Below are 27,076 nucleotides of genomic sequence, written 5' to 3'. Positions count from 1 at the left end.
TTCCTGACTCCACACCTGATGTAAGAGCTCAGCCCAAGGATCAGAGCTCAGGAATCACTCCTTTCTCTGGGCACGGCCAGCCCCAGCTCAGCCACGTGGCCAGCTGGATGCTGGAACAGAGACAGGTCCCACTCTGCCATGGGAGGATGGCAGTCAGCAACTCCCTGCCCTGAGAGCCAGAAGCAGTGATCCAACAGCGTGAAGGCCTCCACTGCCTTCTCCCTGCCTGTACTGAAAGCAAGGAGACGGGCCAGCACAAGAGGGGATCCTGGTCAGCCAGAGGGAAGAGTCCCAACAGGCAGAGAGCAAAAAGACAGAGATGCGAAGGAAAAAGAGAGAAGGGATTTATTTATTACACTTCAAATTTCAAAGCACCGAGACATACCAGAAGACATTCATTTCCATCAGTGTTCAGTAGAAAGGCTGGGCCGACAAATGACACTGCTGGGGTCAAGGTCTGCCCAGCAAACACCCCAGCCCCACTGCTGGTGCCCAGCAGCCATGGCTGACAGTGGAGCAAGAAACTGTGCAAACCCACCAGGTTTAATACCCTTGTGCCTGCCCCGGCAGCAAACACGCAGCTTGTCACATGACAAAGACATGGCAGAGTGCAGAGCCGGGGTGGCAGGTCCCCTACAAGACGAGGGAGCGGGAGGCCAGGCCAGGCCATGCCAGGCCCAGAGACTGGCCAGAGAGCGCCCCGGGGTCCTGGCACAGAAACACCTGGCACAGAAAGCACCTCTGCCAGCAGGAAGCACTGCATACCCATAACGGAGACAGAGCACTGAGTCTCTGGGCCATTCATCTCTAGACTATCGAGATAGTTGACGTTTCCTGAGAAATAAAAATCACTCCCATGGAACTGATGGGTCCAGGACACATGTCCATGTATACTCAAATACACACGCACACTCTGATCAAAGACCAGATGACTCCATGGCTTCCACACCTACAAAGGGAAAGCTTTGCTTCGCCCAAATTAGAACTAAACTACCTCTTCATGTTTTTCTCTGCCTCTGTGCCTCCTATGCACATACACACAGCCCTGCTGGATTAAGTTCAGTGCCATTACATTCAAACCCTTCCTAAGCACAGCTCCCCGGAGCCACGAGGTCCGCTCCTCTCCTGCGCTGAGAGGAAAGAAGCCCTTGGGGCCAGACCAGGGGGAATCACAGCACACAACGGGCTCAGAGCAAGCAGGCACAGCACATCGGGTCCCTACGCCTCCTTCAAGGCTTACCTGGCACCAGGGGAAGCTGCTGGCAGTCGCAGCAGCCCTGCTCTGTGCAGGTGAGACCCACCAGAGAACACAAGTTGGTTCAGATGGAGCGAGGACACAGCAGCAGCAACGGGGGACCCTTCATGATTCCTGCAGTAGCAACTGCTAGCAGCAGCGAGAAGGGGGAAGGCCTGTTCTAGGGCCAAAACAGAAGCCAGCTCCCTTCATACACAGCTCGGACCAGAGATTTTGGAGTTTCTGTGCTCAGGCACAAAGGAAGACATATCCCACTTCCCCCGTTCCCAGGAAGTGGGAGGGGCTGGATCACAAGGCTCTGCAGCCTAGCCTTCTGAAGTTTTCCCAGAGAGAGCAGGGCCAGTGTAGCTGATGGGCAGCAAGCCCCTTTGGCAGCCAACGGCTGCCTGAGAGCTATGACACAAGAGGCCGTGTGTAGCATCAGGCAGCACCTCCAGCATGGTTCCAGCCCACGGCCTCTACTGCGTGAAGCCACACAGCCCTGCTACAGGACCCTGCGCTCGCAAGGAGCCCCAGTTTGCTGCGATATGTTCCCCAGCCTGCAGTCACAACAGAGCAGCACTAGGGAAACCAGCACCCTTCAAAATAGCAGCACAGCAGTGAGTCCAGGGTGTTGGGTCACAACCAGCTGTCACCAGTCACGTTCTGAGGGCTCCCGGTAAGGCAGCCCCAGCTGAATGAAGACATCTCTCTCTGTAGGGGTGGGCAGAGTATGGCCAGATGCCACCTTGACGCCTCCAGGGCCTCGCACCACAGCTGTGCTGAGGGCATGCTCCGAGAGGCTCATGCCCTTGGTCTTGGCCAGGGCCCGCATGGAGCGGTTGAAGTGAGCTGAGCCAGTGAAGTAGAGCAGGGCGCAGGCAAACTCACTGTAAGGCACCACGATGATGTCAAGCCGTCGGTGATGCTGGGCTGGTCCAGGGAGGCGGCACACCCCCAGGTACTTCTTCTGATCTCCGTTGTCCTCCTGACTCACCAGGTCATCTGTAAGGAAGCCTGGAGAGAGAACAGGCAAAGAGGACCTGAGTGGTAGAGACTGACAACCCCACCCCAAGCTCCCCACTGTCCAGACGGCAGCTGAGTTGTCTCATAACGTGCTGTGAGACCCCAAGGGCAACCCAGTCTCAGCCCTGAGAGCTTCAAGCAGATAAGAGAAGCCATGCTGAGCTGCAGCAATACTCCATCCTTAACATTGGCTGCAGAGCTACCACTGGAGTAGGGCCAGGACCAGGGGCAGTACTCTAAGGACTTACAAGTTGTCCTGTCCTTGGGAAAAATCGATCACCTGCCCTTCAATGAATGCCATTCACCTCATTGCCTCCTTGGCTTGGCCATGCTAAGAACAGCTTCAAGCACCATGTGTCAGTTTCCAGCCCTCTTACCGCTCCTGTGGAGGCTGTCAAGCAGCTTGCTGAACACTCCACGGTGAGACTGCCCATCTGGGTGAGTGACCAGCACATCCACATCTCCACAGGTGGGCTTCCCCCGACGGTAGGAGCCACATGCCACACACACGAGCCCGGGCTTCAGGGCCAGGGCAGCTTGTCTGACCTCCAAGAAGAGAGAGAGGGATGAGGAGTCAAAGACCAGTCTCTTAATGCCCTTTCCATCAAGACAGCAGAGAATCTTGTGCCTGCCTTGTGGCCTGTCATGCGTCTCCAGGGTCTCCATACAGAGCAGACGCTTGGCAGGCAGGGCAAACTGCCCCACCAAGGAGGCTGGCCTGCTATCAGGAGCCACATGAGCCAGGGTGGCCTCCACCCAGTCCTGCAAATGCCCAGCACGCTGCCACACAATACAATGACCTACCATGGCATTACCATCAGTCATCAGCTCCTGGGGGTACTGGGCTGGAGCTGGGTTGGGACAAGCAGGAAGATGCAGCAATGCTGAGGAGGCAAAGTATGGCCTGCCAGAGCTTTTGGGTTGAGACAGCAGGAGAGAAAAGGTTTTTCATCTCTCCTGTGGGCCAGGAGGGCCAAGCTCACCACCTCTGCCCACAAAGAGAATCAGTTCAACACAAGATGGTCCCAGGTCCTGTTTCAGAAGCAGAGATAGGCTCATGGAGAGTCTCCCCATCAGGACTCAAGACAGCAGAAAACCTGCAAGTGTCCCTTGGAGTCCACTCCTGCCAGGAGCTCTGCCTTTGCAGGAGGAGCTGGGCTTCCTGACCCAGAAAAAACACAAATGTCGCAGTATTTTAGACCGAACAGATGCCAACATGCTGCTGCCAGCAATCAGACACATACAATCAGAACTTCCTCTAATGCAGCCACCTCCAGGCTGGACCCCAAATCCTGTTTTGTGCAGACAGTGCTAATTCTGATGGCTTCATTCATTAAATGCTTAAGAAAGGCTCCCAGGTCCTTGGACAGGAGTAAAGTATTCTTGGTCTGATTGTGCCAATCACCCTGCTGGCAGCAAATAATTAGGGGCTCAGCAATTCCCAGTGACGAGGCCATCACAGAGGCTGGGGTTCACGAAGGCAGTGTCCATGCCCACAGCCCCTTGTCACTCTTGGGGATCATCCTTCATTAGCAAGAGATAAACCCATTAACCTTTGCCCCAGAGGTGCTCCAAGAAGCCACAAACCTTTCTCATGCGGAGCAAGTCCTCCTCTGGTGTCCTTGCCCCCCTTCTGGCTTTAAATGAAGATTTCTAGAAAACTCCCAGCCCCACCCGAGAGCCTAAAAGCTCCTCAGATCTCACTGTGACAGGCAGCACAGACAATGACTAATCCCTCATTCTCTCTCCTGGGCCTGGATCAGAGGTGTGTTCGTGTGTATGGAGGGGAGTGCAGTAATCCCATCAAGATAACAATAGACCCACCCCCAAGAGCCAGCTCCTCGACCCAGCCTGCCTGGGAAAGGGACCACTCACCACCAAAATGGCTAATCCGGCACACGGGACTGACACCCCAGCAGGAGCCTGGCAGGAGTGTATTCTTTTTGGCCAGGCCCTGTGGCCGAGTGACAGGGTCATGCTGGCTGCTGCTTCCATGGTGATCAGAGAGCACAGGGGTAGCAATGACAGCATGCCCCCCAAGCTCTCTGCTCACATTAGGGTACACTAGTTTAGCAATCCATAATCCTGGAGTGCCATGGTGTACTAGAGCAAGCAGCACCCATCTGCAACCTGGACCCCCTTCGCTACCAGCAGGGATATCCGTGCTCTGTCCTCCCACTGACAACCAGCTCACAGGGTGCTCACAGCTTCCTTTGGAGAAGCAGCACCAGGGAGACATGTCAGAGAAGATGAGAGCCAGGAAAGAGGAGCTGGGAACCCTCGCATCCCACCATGCCACATGCAGCCTTTTTCAAAGCAGTGTGTAGAATCAACACCTGTGAAGTATCCCCCTCCTTGACAGGAACTCAAACTGAACCTTCCTACAGGGCAAAGTAAGGTGTCTTGTGTGCCCATGCCCAAAAAGCATCCCCCAAGCACTGACCCTGCTCAGAAGAGAGGCTGAAGAGCTCATCTATAACACTGTGGGACATTTCCACAGCATGCACCCTCCTGTCATGTCCCAGCAGGTACTCTATCCCGAGGGCCCAGGGCCAAGCTACTCACGGTCTGTTCTATTTCTGCAGCTTCCTCCCGAGGCATGCGCTCCAGAAAATCCGTGTAGTGCTTCAGCCCCACAGCTTGCTGGCTGGTGAGAGTCGCCTTGGTGCGGATATCATCCAGTGTCCGGAAACCCTAGTGCAGACCATGTGATGGTATTCAAACATCTACTGAGACTTTGCTCTTCAAATACTTCCAACCAAGATTTGGGGAGATTGTATTTAACCTGTCTCAAGTCCAAGCCAGGCACAGCTTCCAAGTTCACACTTCGAGCCTGGTTCCTAAAAGAAGGGATTTAGGCAATCCCACTACCCACACATACCTCTAATGTCCACCCCACAATGACTGAATCTTAACTAAACCTGACAGAAGGCTACTATTCTTAAGGCACTGTATTCCTATAGCTTGAAGGAAAACAAAGTGACGCAGGTAAAGGAATAATACCCAGAATATCCCAACGAGGGAAAGCCTACAGTGTGAACACAACCATATTTTTAAGACAGCAAAGACTCCAGTCACAAACCAAACACTACAGGAAACCAGGCTTCATTAGGTGCTGTGCTCAGGAAACAAACTGTTTTTAAAGGAACCCACCTAGTGGCCTGGGTAGCTCATGTTGGCACAATTACTTTAACCTCATTCTTACAACTGCCAGACAAGGTGGACGGCTGCTCTGACAACTACAGGAGCCAGCCAGGCCAACAGGCCAGCAACTGGATCAGGAACTTCCATGGCCAAGATGTCCTGGCTCAGCCTGGCTCTTAGCAGTGTCATTGCAGTGAACAGTGTGAGGTGAGCTCCAAGCAGTGATGCTAACAGAAGAGCCAGCGTGTCCCCCACTCCTTCTATTGCATGTCTCTGTTGCCTGTTGCCTGTCCTCCACCCAAACTCAAGTCTCAGCCGGGTTGCACTCCATTCTCCCCAGTGGGACACCCACAATGGAACTCAGCCTCACAGCTCCTTCCATAACACCAGACTCAAATCCCATCTGTAGATACTGGTGATTGGAAACTGTTTGTGAAAGTAATTCTCCTGCACTCAGAAGTCCTCAGACCCTAGTCTAAGAACCTCTTGTGTAAGGCACTAAACTTACCTGCTGGTACCACATCTGAGCTGTCTTGACTCCCGCTCCCCAGATGTTGGAAAACAGCTCCAGCACAGGCACACTCTCACTGATGTGATCCAGCTTGCGCAGGTGCCCACTCTCCAAGATCTCCAGGATCTTCTCTGCCATTCGCTTCCCAATCCCAGGGATTTTACAGGCTTCCTAGCAAGAAACCAGAGCCACTACTGGAAAAGTCAAGGCTACAGACAAGCTGAGGAGATGCTACCCGCTCAGAGCCTGGTTAGCCATTTGATCAGTGATTGATAAGTGGCAGGACTAGTTCTGACTGCTGCTCTCTTCTCTAGGCCAGGCTTACATAGGCTACATCAATTCAATGCCAAATGGAAAAGGACAAGCATGCCGAACTGAAACACTAATGGACTGTCACAGCCAATCAGGCCTAGATCCAATTAGTTTTATCTGTTATCTCAAATGCTGGCAGCTGCTGATGCTTAAGAGGAAGGTGAAGACATCCCTGTGTTGAGCTTGAAGAAGGCATTTATCTCATGGATGCTCAGATCCGGCCCTAAACGACTCTCCTTTTCTGCTCATCTGAAAACACCACAGGTGATCAATAAACACAACTCGCGCTTGCCGCACATATTCCATCAAAATCCTGCCACAGGAGGGAACTGCCAAGGCCTGAAGAGAGGCTATTCCATGTACAAAAAGAAAAAGGAATCTGACTCATAACAGAGCTAGGATGCTGGGTCTATCTCCCTGCTCCACCACCCTGTGAAGGTGGGTGGTTTTTTTACCTGGTAGGACGTGACTGGTTTGTGGTAGCTCTTGAGTGCATTGATGGCTTTGGCATAGCCCAGAGCTCTCCACTTGTCCCCCTGGACAGAATAGGCCTTTGCCAGCACTTCCAGCTTCTCTGTAATGCACTGGTTGTGATTATCCTTCTTGCTGTTGGATGAATGGGCACAAACCCACTTGCTGGCAGGCTGGGCCACCGCAGAAGAGCTGTCACTGGTCTCCTCCGATGATTTCACAGGGTAGCGGCCAGAAATCAAAGCTTCCAGATCTCCCTGGGTGACACTAGCATCTTCTCCTTCACTGTCTTCATCATCAGAGATTTTCTTTAGGGAGAGGTAGAAAAGCAGCCATGTGAGAATAAGTGCGTGCCTCACATATGTCCCCTTGGCACAGGCTGCTCCTGAGAGCAGGAAGTCAGAGCACTAACCAACCTCCAGGGCATGCAGTGCTCAAATTGCCATCTCTGGAAGCTGTTGGTTATACACACACCAGAGTTCTTCATACCCCAAGCTACACATGTACCCCTTGAAGCTACATGCACATCTCACAAAGCACAGGAGACTAGACTCTGCTGTCCACCTGTGATCCAAGCACACACACACCTCCTATAGCCAAGCCCCTGAGACCTAACTAGGGTAAGACACTGGTAAGTGAGCAACTGCTGCCAGCAGTGTGGTATGACAACGCTGAAATCCCTGGTTTGGGGAGATCCTGACTCCCTGCTCCCACTGGGAAACCTTTCGCTGGTCTGGCAGCTGCACAGACACATCTCTCACATTCAGACTCTGCACCTTCCATCCCGTGATGCAGATGACAGGAGATAGGCACTGAAGTCTGTTTTCACGTTACAGACACAAAATCTAAACAGGGTAGTAAATTACAACCCCCCCATTTTCCCCATGGCTATCTGCAAGAGAAAAAGGGGAGGAAGGAACGACACAAAGGACTCCACATTCCACAGTGACAGAAGAAAGAACCAGTGTATACATTTGCTGATACCCTCAGCATTAGGATGCCTCTGTGTGGACTTAAGAAACAATGAGCCTTGGCTTCAGGTAACTGAACAAAAGCGGATAGAAGTGGGAAGCCGCACAGAGGCTTTGTAGACTGCTTTACTCACTGGGGTCCCTCTCTCTCTCCTGATGTATAAACACAGGAGTCCACAAAGATTCAAGAGCTGCTGTGCTGTGGAAGTAACTGAATGGCACAGGGCTATTTGGGATCAGTCCGGCAATTACATGCGGCACACAAGTCCTGTTATGAGTTTCTGCAGAGTGTTAGCCTAAGTCAGAGTGATATCCTTACAACCTCTGGTTCTGGTGGCTAAGGAGGTCTGGAGACACAATTCCTGCAAGGTACAGAGCTGAAGTCTTTAGGCAGAAGAGGCAGGATGTTTCTCTTTTGTAATGTTGTTTTATAACTCTGAAAACTGGGTCAGACTGAGGATTTGATAGACTAAAGCGATTTTATTTGCCTTGAAAACATTGAAACGCAACTCCCTTAAGACACTGTTTCCTCTAAGGGCAGCAAAGCCTCAGAGTGTTCAGATCGGTTAGTAAGCCCCTTAAAAAGCATTTAAGGAGCATGTTATCCAACAACAACGCAAACAACTCTGCAGCCAGAGCACGCAATTCCCATCCTCTCAGCCAGCAGCATCACATAGGTGAAACAGCACATAAACCCCTGACTCTCTATGCTTTGCCAAGAAAGCTGATGGACTTTTCACAACCATACATGCAAAACCAGCTAGTCCCATTAGCTTCTGAGACACTCCAGGATCCTACAGCAGCTTACTTGCTAGAGCTGGGTGAGAATGGGATGTGTGTGGTTTGTCTGGAGCATAGCACAGGAGCCAGGACAGCAGCTGAAGCCCAGTAGCTGAGGCAATACGCCACCCAAGAGGGAGGCAGGCAGCCTGGGGTAACAGCTCCAGGGTTCAGCCAGCGAATAACTGGCACTGCTTGCAAAAGCTGCCTTGCAGAACTACTGCATCCAGATGCCAGTCACACAGTGGTTGCCACAGTCTGACTGGTAACAGGGTTTCCTCACAGGAGTTTACTTGCAAACACAGAACTCCCAGAGCAGCCCCTGCTCAGTATGAAACCCTGGCATGCTCATCATCTCCCAGAGAAAAAAAATCCACCCAAGCTACTTCTAAGCTGAGATTTCAGCTTCAGCTTTACTGTTATAGTGGGATCTTAAAAGTGGTTGGTACCGTCTTTAAAGCATATCCAGTGGGTTCTCTTCTTCCCAAACTCACGTAGCTTGGGACAAGGAATTTTACTGAATTGTCTACAAATAGTGCTTTTATGCACAGACTAACAGGAAATATCATTGCTGGAGGGGATTTAAAAGTAAAAAAGGCAATAAGGCTTCAGACTCTAGCAGCTGTCTGACCACCCAAAGTAAATGTGAACAGAAAGCAGGGCAGATGCCACAGGATCTATAACACTACAAAAGATCCTTTCTACCATTACGTGTGAGATTTGTTAATAATGATTGCTACTAAAATACAGTTACAAAAAACCAGCAAAGATGGAGTAACTGCAAAGGTGATGCATTTAAGCAGCAGCCAACTCTGCCTATAGCACACTGGATAGTTAAGTCTAGGGAGAAAAGATATCCCCCTACAGATATTCAAGAGAAAGCCTAAAACAAAGGAGCCCTCAGTGGGCTGCCAGTTAAGGAGTTACCACAGGGTTTTGTGAAACAAAATTTGGGACTGTGTTAGAAAACAGATGCCGGCATTTCAAGGCAGCTGCTGCTCTAAGAGGTCTGGGGTAACTTTGCTACAGATAGATTTGAATTATGCCAATGCCCAAAAAGAATTCCGCAAATTTGAGCAAAAATACAGAGAAAGGAAAGAAAGTTAACAGCAGGTTGGAGAAGCTGACTCATAGCAGAGGCCACTAATAACCCAACACAGATATTTTAAGCACACCACCACAATCGTTCAAGTGGCAACCTGATCCACTGCACATGTGTCTGAACAGGGTGCTTGCCAAGGAATGGAGAATGGGTGAGTACGGCTCAGGGAGGAACACGGGATGAAATATCAGAGACAGCTTCCTGAAAGTGAGATATTCTCAGCCAGGGAATACTCCTCAAAAGGACGCAGGGGAAACATGATCACCAGAGTGAGCCTTGGCCTTACCAGAGCACCAGGACTGCTTCAGCTGGAAACGTTCTGATGGGGACAGGAATTTAAAGGGAGTTCTTTCTACTTTTAACACCTAAAAGGGACAAAGAGAAGGAGTAACCATGTCCACAGCCTGAGTCTGCCAGCACCAACCCACTCAAACATCCAAACACCTTCCCAGACTGAGAAAATCTGGCATTGTATCCCTGCAGGGATGCTCTTAGGCAGGAAAAGCAGCATGCAGGATCTGTTCACAAGGAGAAGGGCTGGTGCGGGAAGCCTCACCTCAGCCAGCTGCTGACGTCCAAGGGTACCCAGGCCTCGCTGCGAAGAATTCCCAACCTCTGCTTCAGTATTTGGTTTCACTGCTCCCTCCTCTGCTGGGGGCTGGATCTCTTCACCTCTCAGGACCTGCTGCTGCTCTTTCTGTAGTTCTTCCTCCTCCAGGTACCTGTCATGGATCAGATGCCTTAGTATAGGAGGAGAAAGACTTCTCAGCTCCCAGAAGTTTGAAAGAGAAATCCTTCTGCATGTTTTGGGATAGAGCAAAAAACCTACAGGAGTTGTACTCTCACAGATTAATTATTCTGATTTTGGCTCAATTCCCCAATTTCCATCCAGCTTGCTGACCTGCAACTTCCACTCCTATCTCCCTCACTCTTAGACACTTTCTCTAAAACTTCACCAAAACATTTTGATCCTAACCTGTGTCTGCCTGCTGCTCCGTTCCTTATTTCCTTTTGTGCCTAGTTGTCAGTTCTCTCTCTGCTTTTCATCTGTAATAAGTAACAGCATTTAATTCTCAGCACTTTTGAAAGAAATATCCTTGTTATCATTAATGGATTAAGAAGAGGTGCTTTTAGCACCTGGAACAAGTGACAGGACTCCTTTTAGCACTTCTAGGCCCTATTCCATGTTTTGTTACCCCACAGGATGGCAACTAGTCACAAAATCACTAAATTTCACAGTCTGTATGGGGAAGTGACTTTGAGTCATGCCCACAGGAGCTGCAAGGAGTTGCAGTCTGAGATTTTGAGCAGAGGTCAAATATTAGTGCTGTTCAGTTTAGGATAGAAGCACTGTAGAAAGAAATGAGAGTATGCCATTTGCATACCTGCGAGGGATAAAGACACCATAGCCGGCGGTACTCAGCAGCTTCTGGTCTCTGATGCAAGCACTTAGCCAGGATGCCTTCACTAGCTGCAACCCTGAAGGTAGCTTGGTTAATTTAAGGAGACGAAAGGCCCGATCACAGTCCATGTCTTCAGCCACAATGACGTGTGTCACCTCTGAGGAAAGCTGGTTGCGTATAACACCGCCATTCTGGACAATCTGCTTGTGGAAGATCTCTGCCCTGGCTTGGCCAATGCCAGCTTGCAACACGTAGGCAGTGACTGGTTTCAGCCATTCTGCTGAGGAAAACACAGGGGCAGGAGCTCAGTGGCAAGAGAAATAGTATCCCAAACCAACTGGGCTACCTATCTCACACAGGACTTGATGTCACTGACAGTGGCAGGCAATCTTTGTGGGGCACCAACTGGATACGCCAAAGCAACCCAGCCATGGCCTCTACAGAAAACACACTTGGGGGGCCAGAAAAAGCCTTTTGGGTAACAGCGCCCCCAGTTAACAAGCTAGAGTAAGAGTATTATATTCCACAACATGGGCATGCAGGACTTACCCCCAGATATCTCTGATCCTTCCTCTTTTGGGATCTTTGGAGGGATGCTTTTCCCTGAGTCATCCCTCACCTTCTTCCTCTTGGGAAAGGCTTTGACAATCCCTTGTGGCTCCATAGGCCTGGTGGGAAGTTTAGCTGCAACTGCCAAATACCAGTAAGAAAGAGGGATGTTGCTTAGAACAGTGCTACGCAATCACAACAACTTAAGATTCACTCATTTTGCTCAGCAACTTTGTTGGTTTGGGGTTTGGGTTTTTTTTGTTGTTGTCTTCCAAAAACACTTGCCCTGAATGATGCACCTGGAAACAAGAATTTCAGCCCACAAGGTCAGAAAAATTAAAGTTCAAAACCATCAAAAAGCCACTTCAGAAAACCCTGCTTGAGTATCCTACAAACCACTAAAATTGGGTTCTTATAATTCAACTAGTTTATCATTTTGGAGCTTCTTCCTGCTCAGCCAAAAGAAGCAACTTTATTTCCCAGACATTTCTTAAGCACATTCCCATGAAGAGGGAAACGCCTCTCCTGCCAGGGCTGAAATCCAGTCCCTATGGAGAAGAGATAAAGCAGCTGATCAACACCAAGCATTTCATACAGACACAGGAGGAAAAGCCCCAACTCAGCTTCAGCTGGAAACAGCAGATTAGTAAAGCTAAGTCCAGTACAGTTACAACTGTAGCTTTACCATTACAAACCTTGCAAAGGTAAACTTTGGAGCTTTAACTACTGTCCTAGGCTATCAGGAAGCTCAGTTTTCCATAGCCCAAACAAAATCCCGGATCACTGTATATCCCAACAGCACCTTCCACCCAGCTGCAGCGTTAAGTCAACATCAACTTGATTTCTTCTCTGTGCAGCACTTCGTGTTTTGCTTAAGAGGTTTCTCACACACAAGCCAGCAAACACCTATCGTGTTAAGCCTGGAAGAGCTGAAAATAGTCCCACCTGGCCATGTCTTCTCCCTATGGTCACCTTCTCACCCGAGCATTAAACACAATCCTCAAGAAGACCAACCCAGAGCTGGACTCAGGTCCCTGCTTCTGCAAGGGCGGGTTCAGCTTCAAGGGATAAGAAACCCTGCTAAATTTCTAAAGCTCAGTTTCACAGAAACTTTTCTGTTTTCAGGACATTTTGACCAAAACACCGTCTCTCAAAAGAGTTAATACTTTCTATTATACAAAGAAAAGAAAAACCGCACAAAAATACCCCAAGCTCCTAGGTGCCTAAGTCCTCTTCAGGACTTGGAAGAGTGTTTTTCTAGGTAGTATTTTAACTCGTCTTAACCAAAGTACACACACCAGGTACCAGGCTTGCCTTAACAGCACCCTTAGGCCACGAAGGCTTCAACACCGACAGCCCAGCTCGCCCCAGGGCTAGCGGCAACCGAAACCCCGGGGGCACGAAACAATTCCCCCGAAACCCCGCGGCTGGGCCCGAGTCTGGGGAAGCCGGCAAAGGGAGGCCGGAGCGCCCCCGCGCCCCGGCCTGAGAAGAAGCGGCGAGAGGGCCGAGACCCCCACACCAGCCCGAGACCCCCGCGACCCCAGCGGCGAGGAGGGGAAGGGCCCCTACCCGCCAAACCCGACGGAACGTGGGGGCTTCCCCACAGCCGGGGGGCAACGGGCCCCGGGACAGGGCCCGCCGAGGGTCACTGCTCACCTACGGGCCAGGCTGGGGGTGGCGGGAAGTGCTTCCGGGTGGCGGCCGGAAGTGTCCGCGTTGCCGTGGCGACGGGGCCCGGCCGCCATGGCGGTGCCGAGCTGGCTGGAGAGGCTGCGGGCTGCCAGCAAGACAGCGCTGGTGCAGGACGGTAACCGCGGCGGCGAGACGGGATAGCCCCCTCCTTCCCCCCACCCTCCCGGCGTGTTTTTGGGTGACCCTGCAGGGAGGGGATAGAGTGCTCCCAGGGATGGCCCCGCATCCAAGGCAGGGCCACAGGAAAGGCCACCAACGTGGGGACTAGGCCCCAGACAAGGGGAGAGGGCCCCAGACAGCAAGACAGAGCTGTACACCCAGGGATAGGTGTATTCCTATTTACCCTCACCACTTGCCTTGCCTCTAGGGAAGAGGAAGATCCACTACCTCTTTGAGGATGGGAAGGAGATGGCAGAAGAGTACGATGTGAAGACCGGCCAGTTAGTGAGTAAGTAAGTGGTGCTTTCAGCTGGGCCTCAGCAGATGTGGGTTGGGGCAGAACTGAAGCGTGCATGGCAGTGGGTCTGCACTCGCAGGCCTGGGGTGCCGAGAAGGACCTCCTGGTCAGGAACAAATCGCCTCTAAGTGTTCTGGGAGATCAGCATGCCTGTAGCTGAATTTTGTAGGGACGTAAGTATGGTTCGGTTTGGGCCCAGGGCTCTCTGACTGCCGTGGCACAGCAGACCTTGTTTTAGCCCAGGCTCTCTCCCAAACAGCTCATCTGTCACAACAGACAACTGGGATTGCCATCTTTTGTAGACAGGCACCAAGTCTGTAGCACGTGCTGGGGTGCAATATGCTTTTTTGGTGGCTTCCACAACCGCAAATGTAAGGTGTTGGTTATGGCTCTTGTCCAAAACCACATCAGCTGCGGCATGGCACCTGCTGCAACCCCACCATAGCTTCAGCACTAAGAAGCAAAGAAGAGGCACTCGGTACATAATTTCTGACTTCAGGAATAGGCCAGGTAACGGCTCCACTCACACCGAAGCAAAAAATGACTGGAATTAAGATGTGTGTCTTCATATCATCTCAGTGTGCTGGGCAACTTTGGCAGTGATGTGCTGGAGGAGTTCTTACAGAGCAGAATAATGAAAACCCTTCTTCTCCCTCCCACAGGCAGAAAGTGGCGAGAGAAGAATACCCTCGGGGGTTCCGGCAAGTGGCAGGTTGAAGTGGGAGAGCCAACCTCACCACTCCTGGGAGCACTGGAATCAGAGCTTATAAAGGAAAGCAGCTCCAATGTATGTAAGGGTCTACAGACACAACTGCACCTAAAACTACCTAGTCTTGTGCTTACAGCAGTAATTGATAGATCACAGATAACTCACAGGCCTAAGAGACAGCTTTACCCTGCCCAGCACTCTGCTACAAATCTTCCCAAAGGTGTAGTGCTGGGTATAAAGAAGGCAAAGCTTAGGTTCTTTTTGGGTCTTCAGCAGATTTGTAGTTTCCTTAAATAAAGGAACTGTACTGCTGTGTTGGCCAACTACTATTCTGGCTTTTGAAAGAGTAAGCTGAAAGGAAGGGCAGTGCCAGGAAAAGTCAGTGGGTGGGAAAGCAGAGACAATGAGAATGGAAGGCCAACACACGCAGCTCCTTAACATAGCACAGCCTGTTTCATCTTCATGTCCCACTAGCTTAGGGGGCAGACGTTTTCATCTCTCAGCATCTTTTCTACAGACCTGAAACACAAGCACAGCCCTGCACAGCAAATTGGGGCAGAGCCAGGTCTGAAACCAGCAGGTCCCTAGGGCAGGCAGAGCTCAGTATTTGGTTGCCTGTGAGGAAGAGGCCCGGTTTCCCTGTAACCCTGTACTGCATGACTCCCTCACTGAACACTTTCAGCTTCCTACAAGCAGAGCAGGCAGTTCCCTGGATAAAGGCAGAGTAGTGCTAGCTCTGGGAAAATGATGGCTCAGGCAGTTTCTTGAGTTAACTCCCCTGTGGAGCCTCTTGAGGTAGTACAGGAAGAAGGGGACAGGGAGGAGAGGAGACACCTGGAGGGGCCTTGCTAAAGGTACTTGTTTGCTGTAGCCTGTCTTCATGAGGAAGGATACCCTGACCACCTTCCAGTGGCGGATCCGTAACCTGCCCTACCCCAAGGAGGTCTACAGTGTCTCTGTGGAGAAGGAGCAGCGCTGCTGTGTCATCCGGACGACCAACAAGAAGTCAGTAAGGACAGCACTGCTGGTGCTGACAATCCCTCGGGGTGGGCTGGCACAGAGGGCAGGCTAGCGATCGCACAGGGGGGTTGTCCTCTCTTTCCTTCTGTTCCTAGCATGCAAGGGCTGAGGATCTCCACCTCACAGCTTCGTGTCTTCTGCTGTCCAGTTTCCAATCCCAAGTGCTCCAGACACATTTAAGTACAGCCCCTCAAGCTCTGCGCTGACCTTTGCAAATTTATCTTACAGTTCTAATAGCATAGTGTTTCCTCTGTTCTTCCCCTGTCAAATGTTGCTCCCTTAGAAAAATAGAGAGCCTTGCAGACCTTTTGAAGCTAGGGCATTCCATCTTCTCCCCCCCCTCCAACTCGATACTTTGATCTAATCATCATATCTCAGAATGCATGGAGCTGCGGGATTCAACAGATACAAAGTTGTGGGCACCCTGGCAGACAGATTTCCCTGTCTAAACCTGTACTGACAATGCCAATACTGTGACCTGGAGGTAGCAAGAAAAAAAGCCAGACTGAATCTAAAAAGGAAGCACCACAATATTCTGCCAAAAGAAATTTGAGATGTGGGAGAATGAGGGAAGCTGTTAAGCATCATCTTATACTGTGCCAGTACATGGTCTCCTCAGCGAATGAGGGACACATTGCGCTCCAAAGCATTTACAGCCTCAGTGAGATAAGCCGGGATGAGCAGTAGTATTGGGAAGAGATAGCAAGGAGCAAGTATTGGGAGAACAAGGGAGGATATTGGAAGATAAGTGAAAGCTATTTACACACTGGGATAATACACCAGTGTAGACATCTGGGCAGGCTGCTCTCTGCTTGCCTTCCCTCCCCGACATTGCTGCAGAACAGAGAAGGATCAGACTCACGGGTAAAATCAACCCCGGTGTTTCCCAGTCGGCCCCCTGCCCTCTTTAAGCCGCTCGTCGTAGCTGGCTGTAGGTGGTGCTGTTGGCAAAGAACTGCTCCGCTTTGCTGAACGCCTTTCAGATCACAGAACCCGCGACCCTTCAGGTGAGGGTTTACCACATCAGAGGCCGTGGCAAGGGGATGTTTGAGCTCTGCACACGAACGCACCCGGACGCTCAAAAGCAGGAGGAAGCCAGGCAGAAGGAAGGGGGAGTGTCTGCCGAATGAAAGCAGCAAGCAATTATAGCTCTGATAGAGAAACAGGCTGGTCTGAATCCATGCAGAGATTTATAAAGAGTGGCACTTTAGTAGGGAGACCTGTGTAGCAAAGATGAATGAGATTCCCATCAGCCACAGGTGGGTACCCATGGAACTAAGACAGGAAGGGCGTACGTGAGCCTAAGTCCAGCAGCATACTATCACAGACAGGCTTATCTACTCCCAGTCCTTCTAATAGTAGCGTGTATGTTGGAACTTCCTTGCCCATGTAGGTGCTGTATGGTTATAGTGTACCACCGAGGCCTCACCCATGCCCTACCTGACCTCAAACTTTTTTGTGCCACCCTCAGGAAAACAGTAGTCTCCCCCCACAAACAGTCAACTCCTACACACTTATAGGCTAGAGACAGTTAAAGGACCTGAAAGTGGCTCACGACCTGCATATGAAACTTAAGGACTTTTGGAATTAGAGCTGAAAGTCTCCTCCCTGGGGACAAGAACGACTTTGCTGTCAGTAGGGAGCAGGGACAGACTCCAGCACTAGAACACTTATTACAGGCTCCAAGATATCTTATATCATTTCTCCTGGGTCTTGGCCAGGGCAAGACTCCACTCAGCAACTAATTCCAAGATAGCAACAAAGGCATGGAGTCCACAGAGAGTGCACATCGCTACGGGAGAGAAAGGAAGCCTCGGAGCCTCTCCAGCCCTTGGAAGTCAGCCACGCTGCTTCTGAGCAACAGAGCTGCACTGACCGCCAGCCAGAGGCACAAGAAACAGGATGGGGTGCCAAGTCACTACTGAGTAGTAGCTCAGCTCCAAATTCTCAGCATACCAGTAGCAGTTTTCCCTACCGGCTGACAAAAAGTGGGTTTCCAGTAGGAAAATAATAGAGGTGACTTCACATACGCACTGTGGATCTCAGGCCAGGACCCAGGCTCAGAGTGCAATACTGCCCTTGGCCATGGGGTGAGAGGCGAGGGCAGAGAATCTGCCTGCCTCAGCAGGGATAACTGCCCATCAGCTACCTCCCCAGCCCAGACAGGAGCTCTTCACTTCCACCAGTCAATCCCGTTCCCTCTGGCCACGGCAAGGGCTGCTCAAGTGGGATTTGCTTAAAACCTCTTGCTGTAAAATAAATCCATTAAACTAAACTCTAAAAACAAACCGAGAAAGCCACCTCCCCAAACGCCAAACCTGATTCAATTATTGTAGCAAGAGGCAGCGGTAATGTTAGGAGGAGGAGGGGGTGGCCAGGCAGATCTAGTTTCCTTTGATCTTGTCACAGATTTTAGTTTGAGGCCAGCCAAAGCCATTCTTCTCCCCTTCTCCTTAGTCCTGGGGCAGCAGAATGCTGCTGTTTCATTGATGACTCCCAAGGCCCTTTGAAACAGTGGGTTTTTTCTGTGTACTGCTTTTTTTTTTTTGTCTAATCGGTAAGAAGTTAACACTTCCTTAACATGTCTTTGTGTTCATCTAATCTCTGCTGTTTAACCTTTGACATCTCCCTTATTATCCATGTCTGCCACCTTTTCCAAATACCGACAGCAGTGACAACACAGAACGGTTTGAGCCCCGCGGTAACAAGCTGTGTACATTCCTCCCACTGCACCAGGAGAGCCATTTGCCCTTTGTAGCTGTTTTCACCGTGACTTGGAAAATAAACTGCAATTTGGGCAGAGGTAGCTAGAGAGGCCAAGCCTCACACACAGCCAGCTGAATGGAGTAGAACCCGTCATGGCATAACAGCAGCTGCTGCCTGTTCCCACCCTGCTCCGGGCACCTCAGTGCCAGCTACAGGACAATTCCTTGGAGACAATTGCTCATGATAGTGCTAGAAGAGATTAAGAACACAACCATGCCTCTACATGGGCATAGGACCACCAACTACAGTATTTGGTGCAGCCCCAGAGAGAAGCAGCAGATGCAGGGCAAAACACACCAAGGAAGAAAAGTCTCAGGCAAACACAGACACAGGTCTACAAGGTTTTGGTCCCAAAGTCTTAGAAAACCTTTTAGCTGCCTAGACAGCTTATAACCACTCCAGTTCTCTCTGAAACATATCCCTTTTCCTTTGGACTGAGCAAAGCCCAAGGTTCGGTGGTGAAAAGACAGGCTGGATAAAGAGTTGGCAAAAACCTCTCTGTCCTCTGCTTAGATGTGAATGGTCATCAGGAAACTGGGATAGAGACCAGGCAAAGAGCAGCCAGGGGAGCTGGGAATGCAGAGGAGCACCATAGCCACTATGGGGGCTGCATGGAGATGCTGCAGAGCAGAGGCTACACCTGGAGCCCAGGGGTATGCCTGAGCACCACTGTGCCACTAAAGCAGGAAGTGATCGCGGAACAATAGCAAGATGGGTTTCAAAAGGATTGCAACACAAAATGGTGCATCACTCAGGAAAGTAAATCACAGGGCACGAGGGCTTTGACAGCTGTTTTGACAAGAGCTAATGGAAGTTGGTACTTAGAGGGAATGAGAGGCCATGAGCAGGGACAAAGACAAGGGACACCTCTTGGTAGCACTGAGTAGTCTGGCACTACTCAAGGGCAAGCTGGAGGACCAAGCCTGCTCACACACTAAAGCTCTTCAGGACTTTGCCAGCTCTGATTTCCAGTTTGGAGGTTTGGTTCCAGTGTTTCTGCCAGCCTGGGGGCACCAGCAGGCACTCAACATGGCACAGGGTCCTCCTGCCAACCCTGAACGGTCTGTTGTCCTCATCTACACCTTGTAGAACAGCACTCCATAGCTCAGCACTCCTAGGAAGGTGGGGCTCCTATTCCCCTACTCATTTCTGTCTCCTCTCTCATTTGTAGGTACTACAAGAAGTTCTCTATTCCTGACCTGGACCGATACCAGCTCCCCTTGGACGCAGCTGCCCTGAGCTTCACTCATGCCAACAACACCCTGATCATCACGGTGAGGTTTTAGCCACACGGAATAGTACTTTGCCCTTCTCTTTATGTCCATAAAGAAGTTAAAATTCTTACGCATGGGGAAATGAGGCAGAGCAGGGAGATCTGCTGAGGGTTACTGATGAGCCCCCTTCTCTGTCACACAGTCAATGGGAGTTTCAGATTACACTGGGCATGCTGACACTAGCCAGGACAGCCTGGGCCACATGAGGGGCCCTGCTTGCTGCTCAAGGTGACTTGCAGGTGAAAGAATGTCTGTTGTGCCCTGTTTTCTATGTATCCCATCCCTCAGGCCTGAGCAAGCCTCCACTCTCAATGACAGCGAGTTTCTCTTGTCTCAGTGTGTGTTAAGAGTCCAAGGACCTGCTGCACTTAGAGGTCTTGCAGTCTTAAAAAAAAAATAAATTAAAAAGAAGTTACCTGCTGGTTTCTGCCAGAGAGGACACACTTCCGCACACATGGGGGAAGTGAAAGACAGCAGAACGGGCACGTGTTGTTGCAAAGAGCAGACAGAGGCAGACAGATGCTTTTGAGCAGCAGGTGATCATTTTCTTAAAAGTAGAAGTCAGCTACCAGAGAGCTTCCCCTCCAAGGGAAACCTCGCAGCAGAGCTGGGGGTGCATGTGCAGAGGAAAGAGGCAAAAGAGGGGGCCTTGAGTCCTGAGCTTCCGTTTGCTACAGGCACAAACCTTTGCAAAAAAGCACCTGTATCCACCACTAAACTGCAGCTGGGCAAGAGGGCTCTAAGGGGAGGACAGAGGAACTGCAACTCTTCCTTCTCTGTCCACCTTTTTAAAAATGCTTATAACACGTGTGAGCATACAATTGGTGAGCACACCAGGGGTCTGCATGACGCAGCTTGCCAAGATATTCCAGAGGGGCTGGTGGGGGCCAGGACTCCATATGCAACTGGGAAGTTTTACTTGCACTGTAAAAGATGCTCCAGATCTTAGCAAGTGTCGCTAGCGTGATGGCACCACCTCTCCAAACAGAGTTCGGAGACAGCTGATAACAGAAAGGCCACAGTTGGTCAGCTTGGGCAGAGGCTGAACAGGAGCACTAAGGGCATTTCTCTCTGTCCTACAGTACCAGAAGCCGAAGGAGATCCTGGCTGCAGAAGAGCAGCTGCAGAAGGAGCTCAAGAAGATAAAGGCAGCAAACAATGGGGATGGCGACTGTAAGACCCAGTAGGCAGTGGCTGCTGAGAGGCTGAGGTTGGGGGCGGGTCTCCAGCACAGGTTCACGGTATTTATTTTGCCTTTTCCAATAAAAATTAGTCCTGTTGTTAATAGAGATGCTTGGAGGACTCTTTGCAGGCCCAGGGAGATGGCGGGGCTGTCAGTCTCTTTACTGCCTGGTCTGCTGATTTACGCAGATATCTATGATCCTTCTATGAGTTGTAGAAAACTGCAGCATGCAAAGAAAACGCATCACATCCACAGCCAGCAACCCAGTCCCCATCCTCCATGAGATGAAGTGACATGAAAGCTGGGTAGTTCCCTTTGGGAATTCCCTCTGTCTGACACCACTGCTGAAGGCAGTAACATTTGGAAAACAAGACCCCCCCCTCATCACACCCGTTACCTGCCTGCGATGTGCTTGGAAGCAGCTCCCTCCTGTGCTGTTGTGCAACGTCCTTTGTGCAGTCAGAAGGGTGCTCTGGTGACCCTGGTATGTCTGCAAACAGCATCAATGCTGATGAGCATTTCCTGAACAGGCACAGCCTACAAAATAGGGTGAAGAGGACAGCACCCAACTGCTTCCTTGCCATGCGCGACGTGACGTGCAGAACGCAGGCACCAAAATGCAGCTGCCTTCATTTGCATGGCATGGAGTGGAAAGTGGCGGCGGGGGCTGCTGGCCAGCTCAAGAGTAGCAGTAGCACACCCCTTCCATGAGGGCACACACATGGCCCATCACAAACCTTGCTGCACAGACGGCACCCCGTGCACAGTGACAACCCCAGCAGTGCTGCATTAGCAACTCACCCTCCAAACAGCTACTGTCTCTACCCTGAACCAGCCATCCCTATGCTTGGGTTTCTGCACGTCCTTCCATCCTGGTTCATATTTGAACAGCTCCTACCCATAACAAACCCTGTTTTTGAGTGAGCTGGTCCTGGGCTCCCAACATAACTCTCCTGATGAGGACTGCTTTCAAACTTTGAAAGCTCTTTAGAGCCTGGGTGGCATCCCCAGTTAGAGCCTCACTGCTAGGTGGCTCCAGAACCCACCTGCATAGTCCTCCCCAAGACAGTGGAGGCACCATCGACTAGCAGAGCTCAGCAGAGCCATTGCACCAGCCCCACTTGCAGCTTTCCCATCCCACATGTTACCCAAAATGTGAGGTTGCGTCCTTCAACCCACCAGTGCTGGCACCACCATGGGGCTGCAGCTTTGCTCCAGGCTTCAGCCAGAAAGAACCTAAAAGCAGCTACAAGAACATAGGACCCACCAACATGGGCTGCAGAAAATAAATGGCAGGACTGGCAGCAGCAGTGTTGCAGGCAGAGGCCTGTCACGGGAGGAGTTTCCTGCACCAGTGATACTTGTTCACCTGCTCAGCTCACATGCTCATTCCTACTCTGGGCCTTGCCCAAGTCCCAGTCCAATAAAGAAACTCTCCTCCCACCCCACAGTTACTCTGGTTCCTTCATAGCCTCTCCCTGGGGACAGTGCCAAAGACATTTAATGTCTCCATCCCTCCCCATCAATTTCATTAAAGGGCCTGTAACACACCAGGACCTGAGGAAAAACTAAACCTCCCCCATTCCCAAGCTCTCTCTGGTCTTCTATCTCATGCCTAATAACCTAAAGCTCTCCCCACATGCAGAGCCCAAAGTGCTCCGAGCAATACAGCAGCAGTATTTAGCAACCCCTGATGCAAAGTGCCATCTTTTCAGCAACAGCTCGGTGTTACCAATAGCCTAGAGGTCACCCCAGAATCATTATCTTGGGCTAGCAGTCTTTGGGATCTAGAGCTTTGAGATGATGGAAGATTGTTCCAGCCGTGGCATCTTTTTACAGCAGTAGATCATTTCTAAATTCTAAAATTCTAAAAATCATTGCTTGGGGCACTTAGACATCAACTCTGCCACTTACACAAGGAGAATATGTAGCACTATGGTAGCTACAGAGGAGCTGCCAGCAAGCAGGCAGGAGTGACAGCAAAGGAACAGGTACAGATTAGGAACTGTGACAGGCAGCTATGCTGGAAAGGTCCTTGTGAAGAATGTGATCCTGCAGCAAAGCCATGCTTTTAAATTACTTTGCAGCCTGAACTGCTGTCTCACATCCACTGGAAACAGAGAGCTCCCTTCAAGAGGGTGAGGAGCTGGTTGGTTCCACTCCCTCCCTGCTCAGGCAGGGGCTCCAGCAAACATCCCCTTCCCATTTTTGTGCACCACAAGGTAAGAGCAGCCTCCTGACGGTGGAAATTACCTACTAAATTCTAACAAAGGACCATGCTGTATGCTTTGCCCTAAAAGTGCTCTCAATTTGTGATACAAAACCTCTCCTTTACCTATCCGTGATACCCAAACTCACATCCAAATAGGGTTCATGCACCTCCTTCCCCAAGGAGGACCAGACCCCAGACACTGCTGCATTCACCCACAGTACATTCATCCACATTCATCTACGAACATCCATGTTCATCCAGACAGCACAGAGCATGCTGAAAGCTATGGTTGTTCTGAGACCCAGCTGACACAAAAACGAGTGAGCCTTGCCCACAGGATCCCAGTAAATCACATCAAGGCCTTGGTGTTTGCACTAGTCCATTTTGGTACTTCATTATGTAGGCAGCAAGTTGCAGATCCTACTTTTTGAATTCTTATTTCACAAAGATCCCAGGAACTGCAGCCTTCAATGCAGCAGTGTCTCCCTGGCCAGGAGAGAGAGATCTATTAGACATGTACACAGCATCTGAGAACAGGCCCAACCTCCTCCACCGAGCCAGGCCTCTGCGATCAGTGGGTAACATTGCAGGCCCTTTGGAACTTGAAACAAAACATAGAGTCTCTTTTGTTTCCCTTCAGAGTTTTATTTAGCAAAACACAACTGTTTCAGCCCTGCCAAGTGCACAGCCTGACCTGACGGCCAGCTTGGGGAGGCATACACTGAAAGCAGGGCTGGCTCTGCCTTTTAGCTCAATTCTTGCTCTTGGCTGCGAAGGACAACACAAGCAGCTGTCAGGAGAGCAAGCGCAGGTGAAAGGTGGGCCCCGCTCCAGGCACCTTTACCTTCCACCAAATCAGTCCACCCCACACACAGCCTAGACTTGTTTCACATGGCTCAGAGCTTGGCTGATCTCAACCTGACCAGCACACGCAGCTGATAGGGCATCCCGGCTCAACTTGCTGTATCCACAGAAAAAGGAGAAAAAAAAAAGAAAATAGAACACAGGTAATAAAACAAACCTTGACTTGCACAAAATAAAAAGGGTAAAGGACAACTGGTCTCTATTTCCATTAACGGGCAGGTGAGGTTGAGAAAGTCTGGCCCTTTGTGCACTCTTCAATGTAGCTTTCTGTCAGGCAAAAAAATCCCTTCAGAAGCCTCGGGGGCCATTCTCACCTCTCCTGCCCTGCAATTCCCTGAGCCAAATGTCAACTCTGCTGAGCTGGGGTGACCAGAAGAAGCTGTGGTGCCCGTCATGGGGCCGTGAAGTCTAGGACATGCAGGGCTGATGCCAGGGCAGCATACAGATGGGTGGTACTGAAACGGAGGCAGTACACTGGGCTGCTGGTGGGTGAAGACAGGTGAAAGCTCTGCAAGAAAACAGGAGAACAAACCTTTCAAAGAAGAGATCAACCCAAAGACCCCAAACAGTGTTACAGACCCAAAGGCAGAGATGCCTGAGCAAAGCAGGTTTTTCCCTGTATATAGGTTAGGTTTCCCATGGTGGGCTCGCCCCAAAGATGGCCCAGCAACTTCTGTCTCTTCCAAAGAGACACAGGCACCTGGTCGCCAGAGAACAACCCACAAGCTCTGCTGCTGCCCAGCCTCTGGCTGGCCCTCACCTGCAGGCACCGAGTCTGCCGCTTATCCCAGAGGCGCACCACGCCATAGTACGAAGAGCCACTAGCAATCATATGGTTCTTATCACTCCTTACGCAGTACAGGGCGCTGTCATGGGGCTCTTCCCACTCCTGGACACATTTCCTGCAAGGATAACGCAAAACAGAGTGAGGCTGAGCCTCCACTCCTCCACCACTGGAGCTGAGGCCCAGTTTGCCTGAAGGAGCTGCAGAGTCCCCAGACACTGCACAGGGAAAGCCCAGGAGCCACACACAGGCCCCAGATGCCAGCAGGGTAAGCTCACCTGGTGCTGGTCCGTATGTCCCAGTAGCGGATGTAGGTGTCATACCCACACGAAAGCAGAAGAGAGGGCGTTTCGTAGAAGACATCAAGGACTCCAGCTCCACGGTGGAAGTCAGTCCCTAAACAAGTCAACAGATGACCGCTGCAATGAAACACAACAGGGGAATAGTCATTCAGAGCAAAGCGCCCTCCCAATTCAGCTGGCCAGAGCAGAGATGGTGTCATAAAAGTCTCCTAGATCTCATTTCTGTGATTTAACAGAATACAAGAGCCTGCACAGTCTTCCTCTCCCTCCTCCAGCTTCTGCTACTGACTGGGCCACTAACTGCCATGAAGTGTGACCAGCAGGAGTCACAGCTGTAAGAAGAGGAGCCAAGGAACAGGGGCAGCTGACCCCCAGCAGAATGGGATCATTTTTCTTGGGAGAAGGGACCAGTGCGCTGAATGATAGGTCTCTGTTTCCATGGGAGACAGTTCTCAACTTAGTCAAACTCCAGACAATCTGCAACAGCCACTCACCTGGTCAATCCCATCCCATCCTAGACTCCATCCTTCAAAATACTGCCCATTGGGCTATTTCCCCATATCTTTGACACACAGCTCAGATCCACAAGCAAATCAGACCCTCCTGACCTAGTCTGCCATAGCTGCTCTCCTCAACTCCCTCCCGTTACACTGCAAACTGCATATCTGGGGCTGAACATGACAGGTCAAGAGCAACCACCCCAGGGCTGCTCTGGAGATGACTTTCCAAAGGCTATAGCTTTTTGGGTTTTTTTGATCCCTCCTCCTTTTTAATTCCTTGATTGCTGTGAAGGAGCAAAAGCAAGATCTCCATAGAACTCTAAACCAGATTTTGTGGCCATATTATTCTGCTGCTTGTTCACATGCAGCACCAGCAGCTCACCAGGTAGATGGTGCCTGGTGAGGGCCCACCCTGCCAGACTGCAAGAAGGAGCTTGAGCCCCTTCCCTGGGCCGCAGGAAGTTGCATCTGGCACATGGCACAGCCTGTCCCCAGTATCACTCCACCTGCCCCAGCAAACAGCAACACCCAGCCATGGCAGACTCTTGGGAATGGAGCGGACCATCTGCCCAGCTGCTTGAAACGGCCATCTATTGCAAACCCTCTTTTTCTTCCTCCTCCTTCTCCTCACACCCTCTAAATCAAAAATGCCGGACACAATAAACCTTGAAGCACCTGCTTTTCAAACCCTGCTGCACGGCCACCCCTCTCCAACAGGCTCTTGGTTCTCAGGACAATGAAGCGGTCCTGAAAGCCAACAGCATGGATCCCGCAGTGGGGTCACTCCCAGCATCTCCCCCCATTATTTTGTTACTTTCTGCTCCTTGATCCAGCATCACACAGTTCTGAGGCACATCGCCAAATGCCTTAATTCTGTCTGTAATCTGGGCTAAAGCCCTCGTCGGGGGATAAAGACCACACAAAAGGAGAAATAGAGTCCTGGGAGATGTTAAAACAAGTAAACACCTTTGTGTCAGGAGAGAGAAATCGCTGATAAAGCAGATTAGTGCCTCGAGCCCTGGTGTCCCCAGATCAGAAGGCGAGCCCTGGCCGATCTTTGCAGCCAGCACGCTTCTATGATCACAGAGCTGGCGGCATGCTGGGGCCAGCCTGTTTCCCCACAGTCACTCTCCAAAGAGCAGATTATGTAGAATAACAATTTCTTTGTGGCTGTGTAATTCCCTCCGTGACCGTGGCTGTGGGCAGCTACATTGGCCCTTGATGCCAGGGCCCTAGCAACCATTTAGAGAGGCCAACCAGCCCTAGCGATGGCCCCCCCGTGCAAACCTCTCGGACAAGCTTTAACATCAAGTGCATGAATTAATCCCCCCCAACATGAATCCAGGGGTGCTGGCTTATTGGACTTTGTGTTTCTCCAGGCAAGGGATCGAGGGGATTCCAGGCTTCAGCCCTTTGCAACCTTCTCACAATACATTAACCCTTGGAAGGTTACTTGCAAACCAACCCAGCAGCAACTCTGCACCTGTGTGCAGGTCGAGAGGTTGAAGCATTCGCAGTCTGAGCGCTGGGAGCAAGAGCTGCAGGGTTTAGCCGGGGCAGATGGGTCCCCAGCTACACCATGGCTTGAGACATGGATGGGCATCTCTGAGCTCTGGCACTCCCTTGCCCCTGCAAGCACACAGATCCCCTCCATCTGCTGTTCTTCAACGCCAGCAGGACAGATGAACATGAACACAGCCCTTCTCAAGGCTTCCAAAAAATCTTCTTCATCCTATGAGTTATATGTGTGTCCCAGAGCCGCGAGACATACAACACAGGTATGAGGAGGAGTCAGCTGCTTTCCCAA

The 27,076-nt window shown here is 50.9% G+C and overlaps 3 protein-coding genes across 5 annotated transcripts in view; 1 reads left to right on the top strand and 2 right to left on the bottom strand.

The window, feature by feature from the left end:
- Positions 1-327: 327 nt before the first annotated feature.
- Positions 328-13,203, bottom strand: POLL (DNA polymerase lambda). 3 transcript variants are annotated; one of them, XM_074592056.1, is made up of 9 exons: positions 13,163-13,203; positions 11,504-11,644; positions 10,937-11,234; positions 10,108-10,273; positions 6,683-7,006; positions 5,913-6,086; positions 4,826-4,954; positions 2,638-2,806; positions 328-2,251 (listed from the first exon to the last, which is right to left on the bottom strand). In XM_074592056.1, exons 2-9 carry the CDS (start codon positions 11,616-11,618, stop codon positions 1,887-1,889), a joined length of 1,740 nt encoding a protein of 579 aa, XP_074448157.1. In that variant the 5' UTR covers positions 11,619-11,644; positions 13,163-13,203; the 3' UTR covers positions 328-1,886. The 3 variants fall into 3 exon arrangements, with proteins under 3 accessions (XP_074448157.1, XP_074448159.1, XP_074448158.1); XM_074592058.1 differs by having other exon boundaries at positions 10,937-11,231; positions 13,163-13,196; XM_074592057.1 differs by having other exon boundaries at positions 13,076-13,172.
- A 20-nt stretch (positions 13,204-13,223) lies between these two features.
- Positions 13,224-20,709, top strand: DPCD (deleted in primary ciliary dyskinesia homolog (mouse)). The gene is made up of 6 exons (XM_074592059.1): positions 13,224-13,313; positions 13,566-13,646; positions 14,318-14,442; positions 15,236-15,369; positions 19,322-19,424; positions 20,507-20,709. Exons 1-6 carry the CDS (start codon positions 13,250-13,252, stop codon positions 20,609-20,611), a joined length of 612 nt encoding a protein of 203 aa, XP_074448160.1. The 5' UTR covers positions 13,224-13,249; the 3' UTR covers positions 20,612-20,709.
- Positions 20,710-23,443: 2,734 nt separating this feature from the next.
- FBXW4 (F-box and WD repeat domain containing 4) overlaps positions 23,444-27,076 on the bottom strand; it is a 65,748-nt gene continuing 62,115 nt past the window's right edge. Inside the window, 3 exon segments of the mRNA XM_074591957.1 lie at positions 23,444-24,191; positions 24,444-24,585; positions 24,746-24,886. Coding sequence (XP_074448058.1) covers positions 24,075-24,191; positions 24,444-24,585; positions 24,746-24,886 — 400 coding nt within the window. The 3' untranslated portion in view covers positions 23,444-24,074.

Source organism: Larus michahellis, chromosome 6 (genome assembly GCF_964199755.1).
Source record: "Larus michahellis chromosome 6, bLarMic1.1, whole genome shotgun sequence".
NCBI classification, from domain to species: domain Eukaryota; kingdom Metazoa; phylum Chordata; class Aves; order Charadriiformes; family Laridae; genus Larus; species Larus michahellis.
This window is presented reverse-complemented; position numbering and strand designations above follow the sequence as displayed.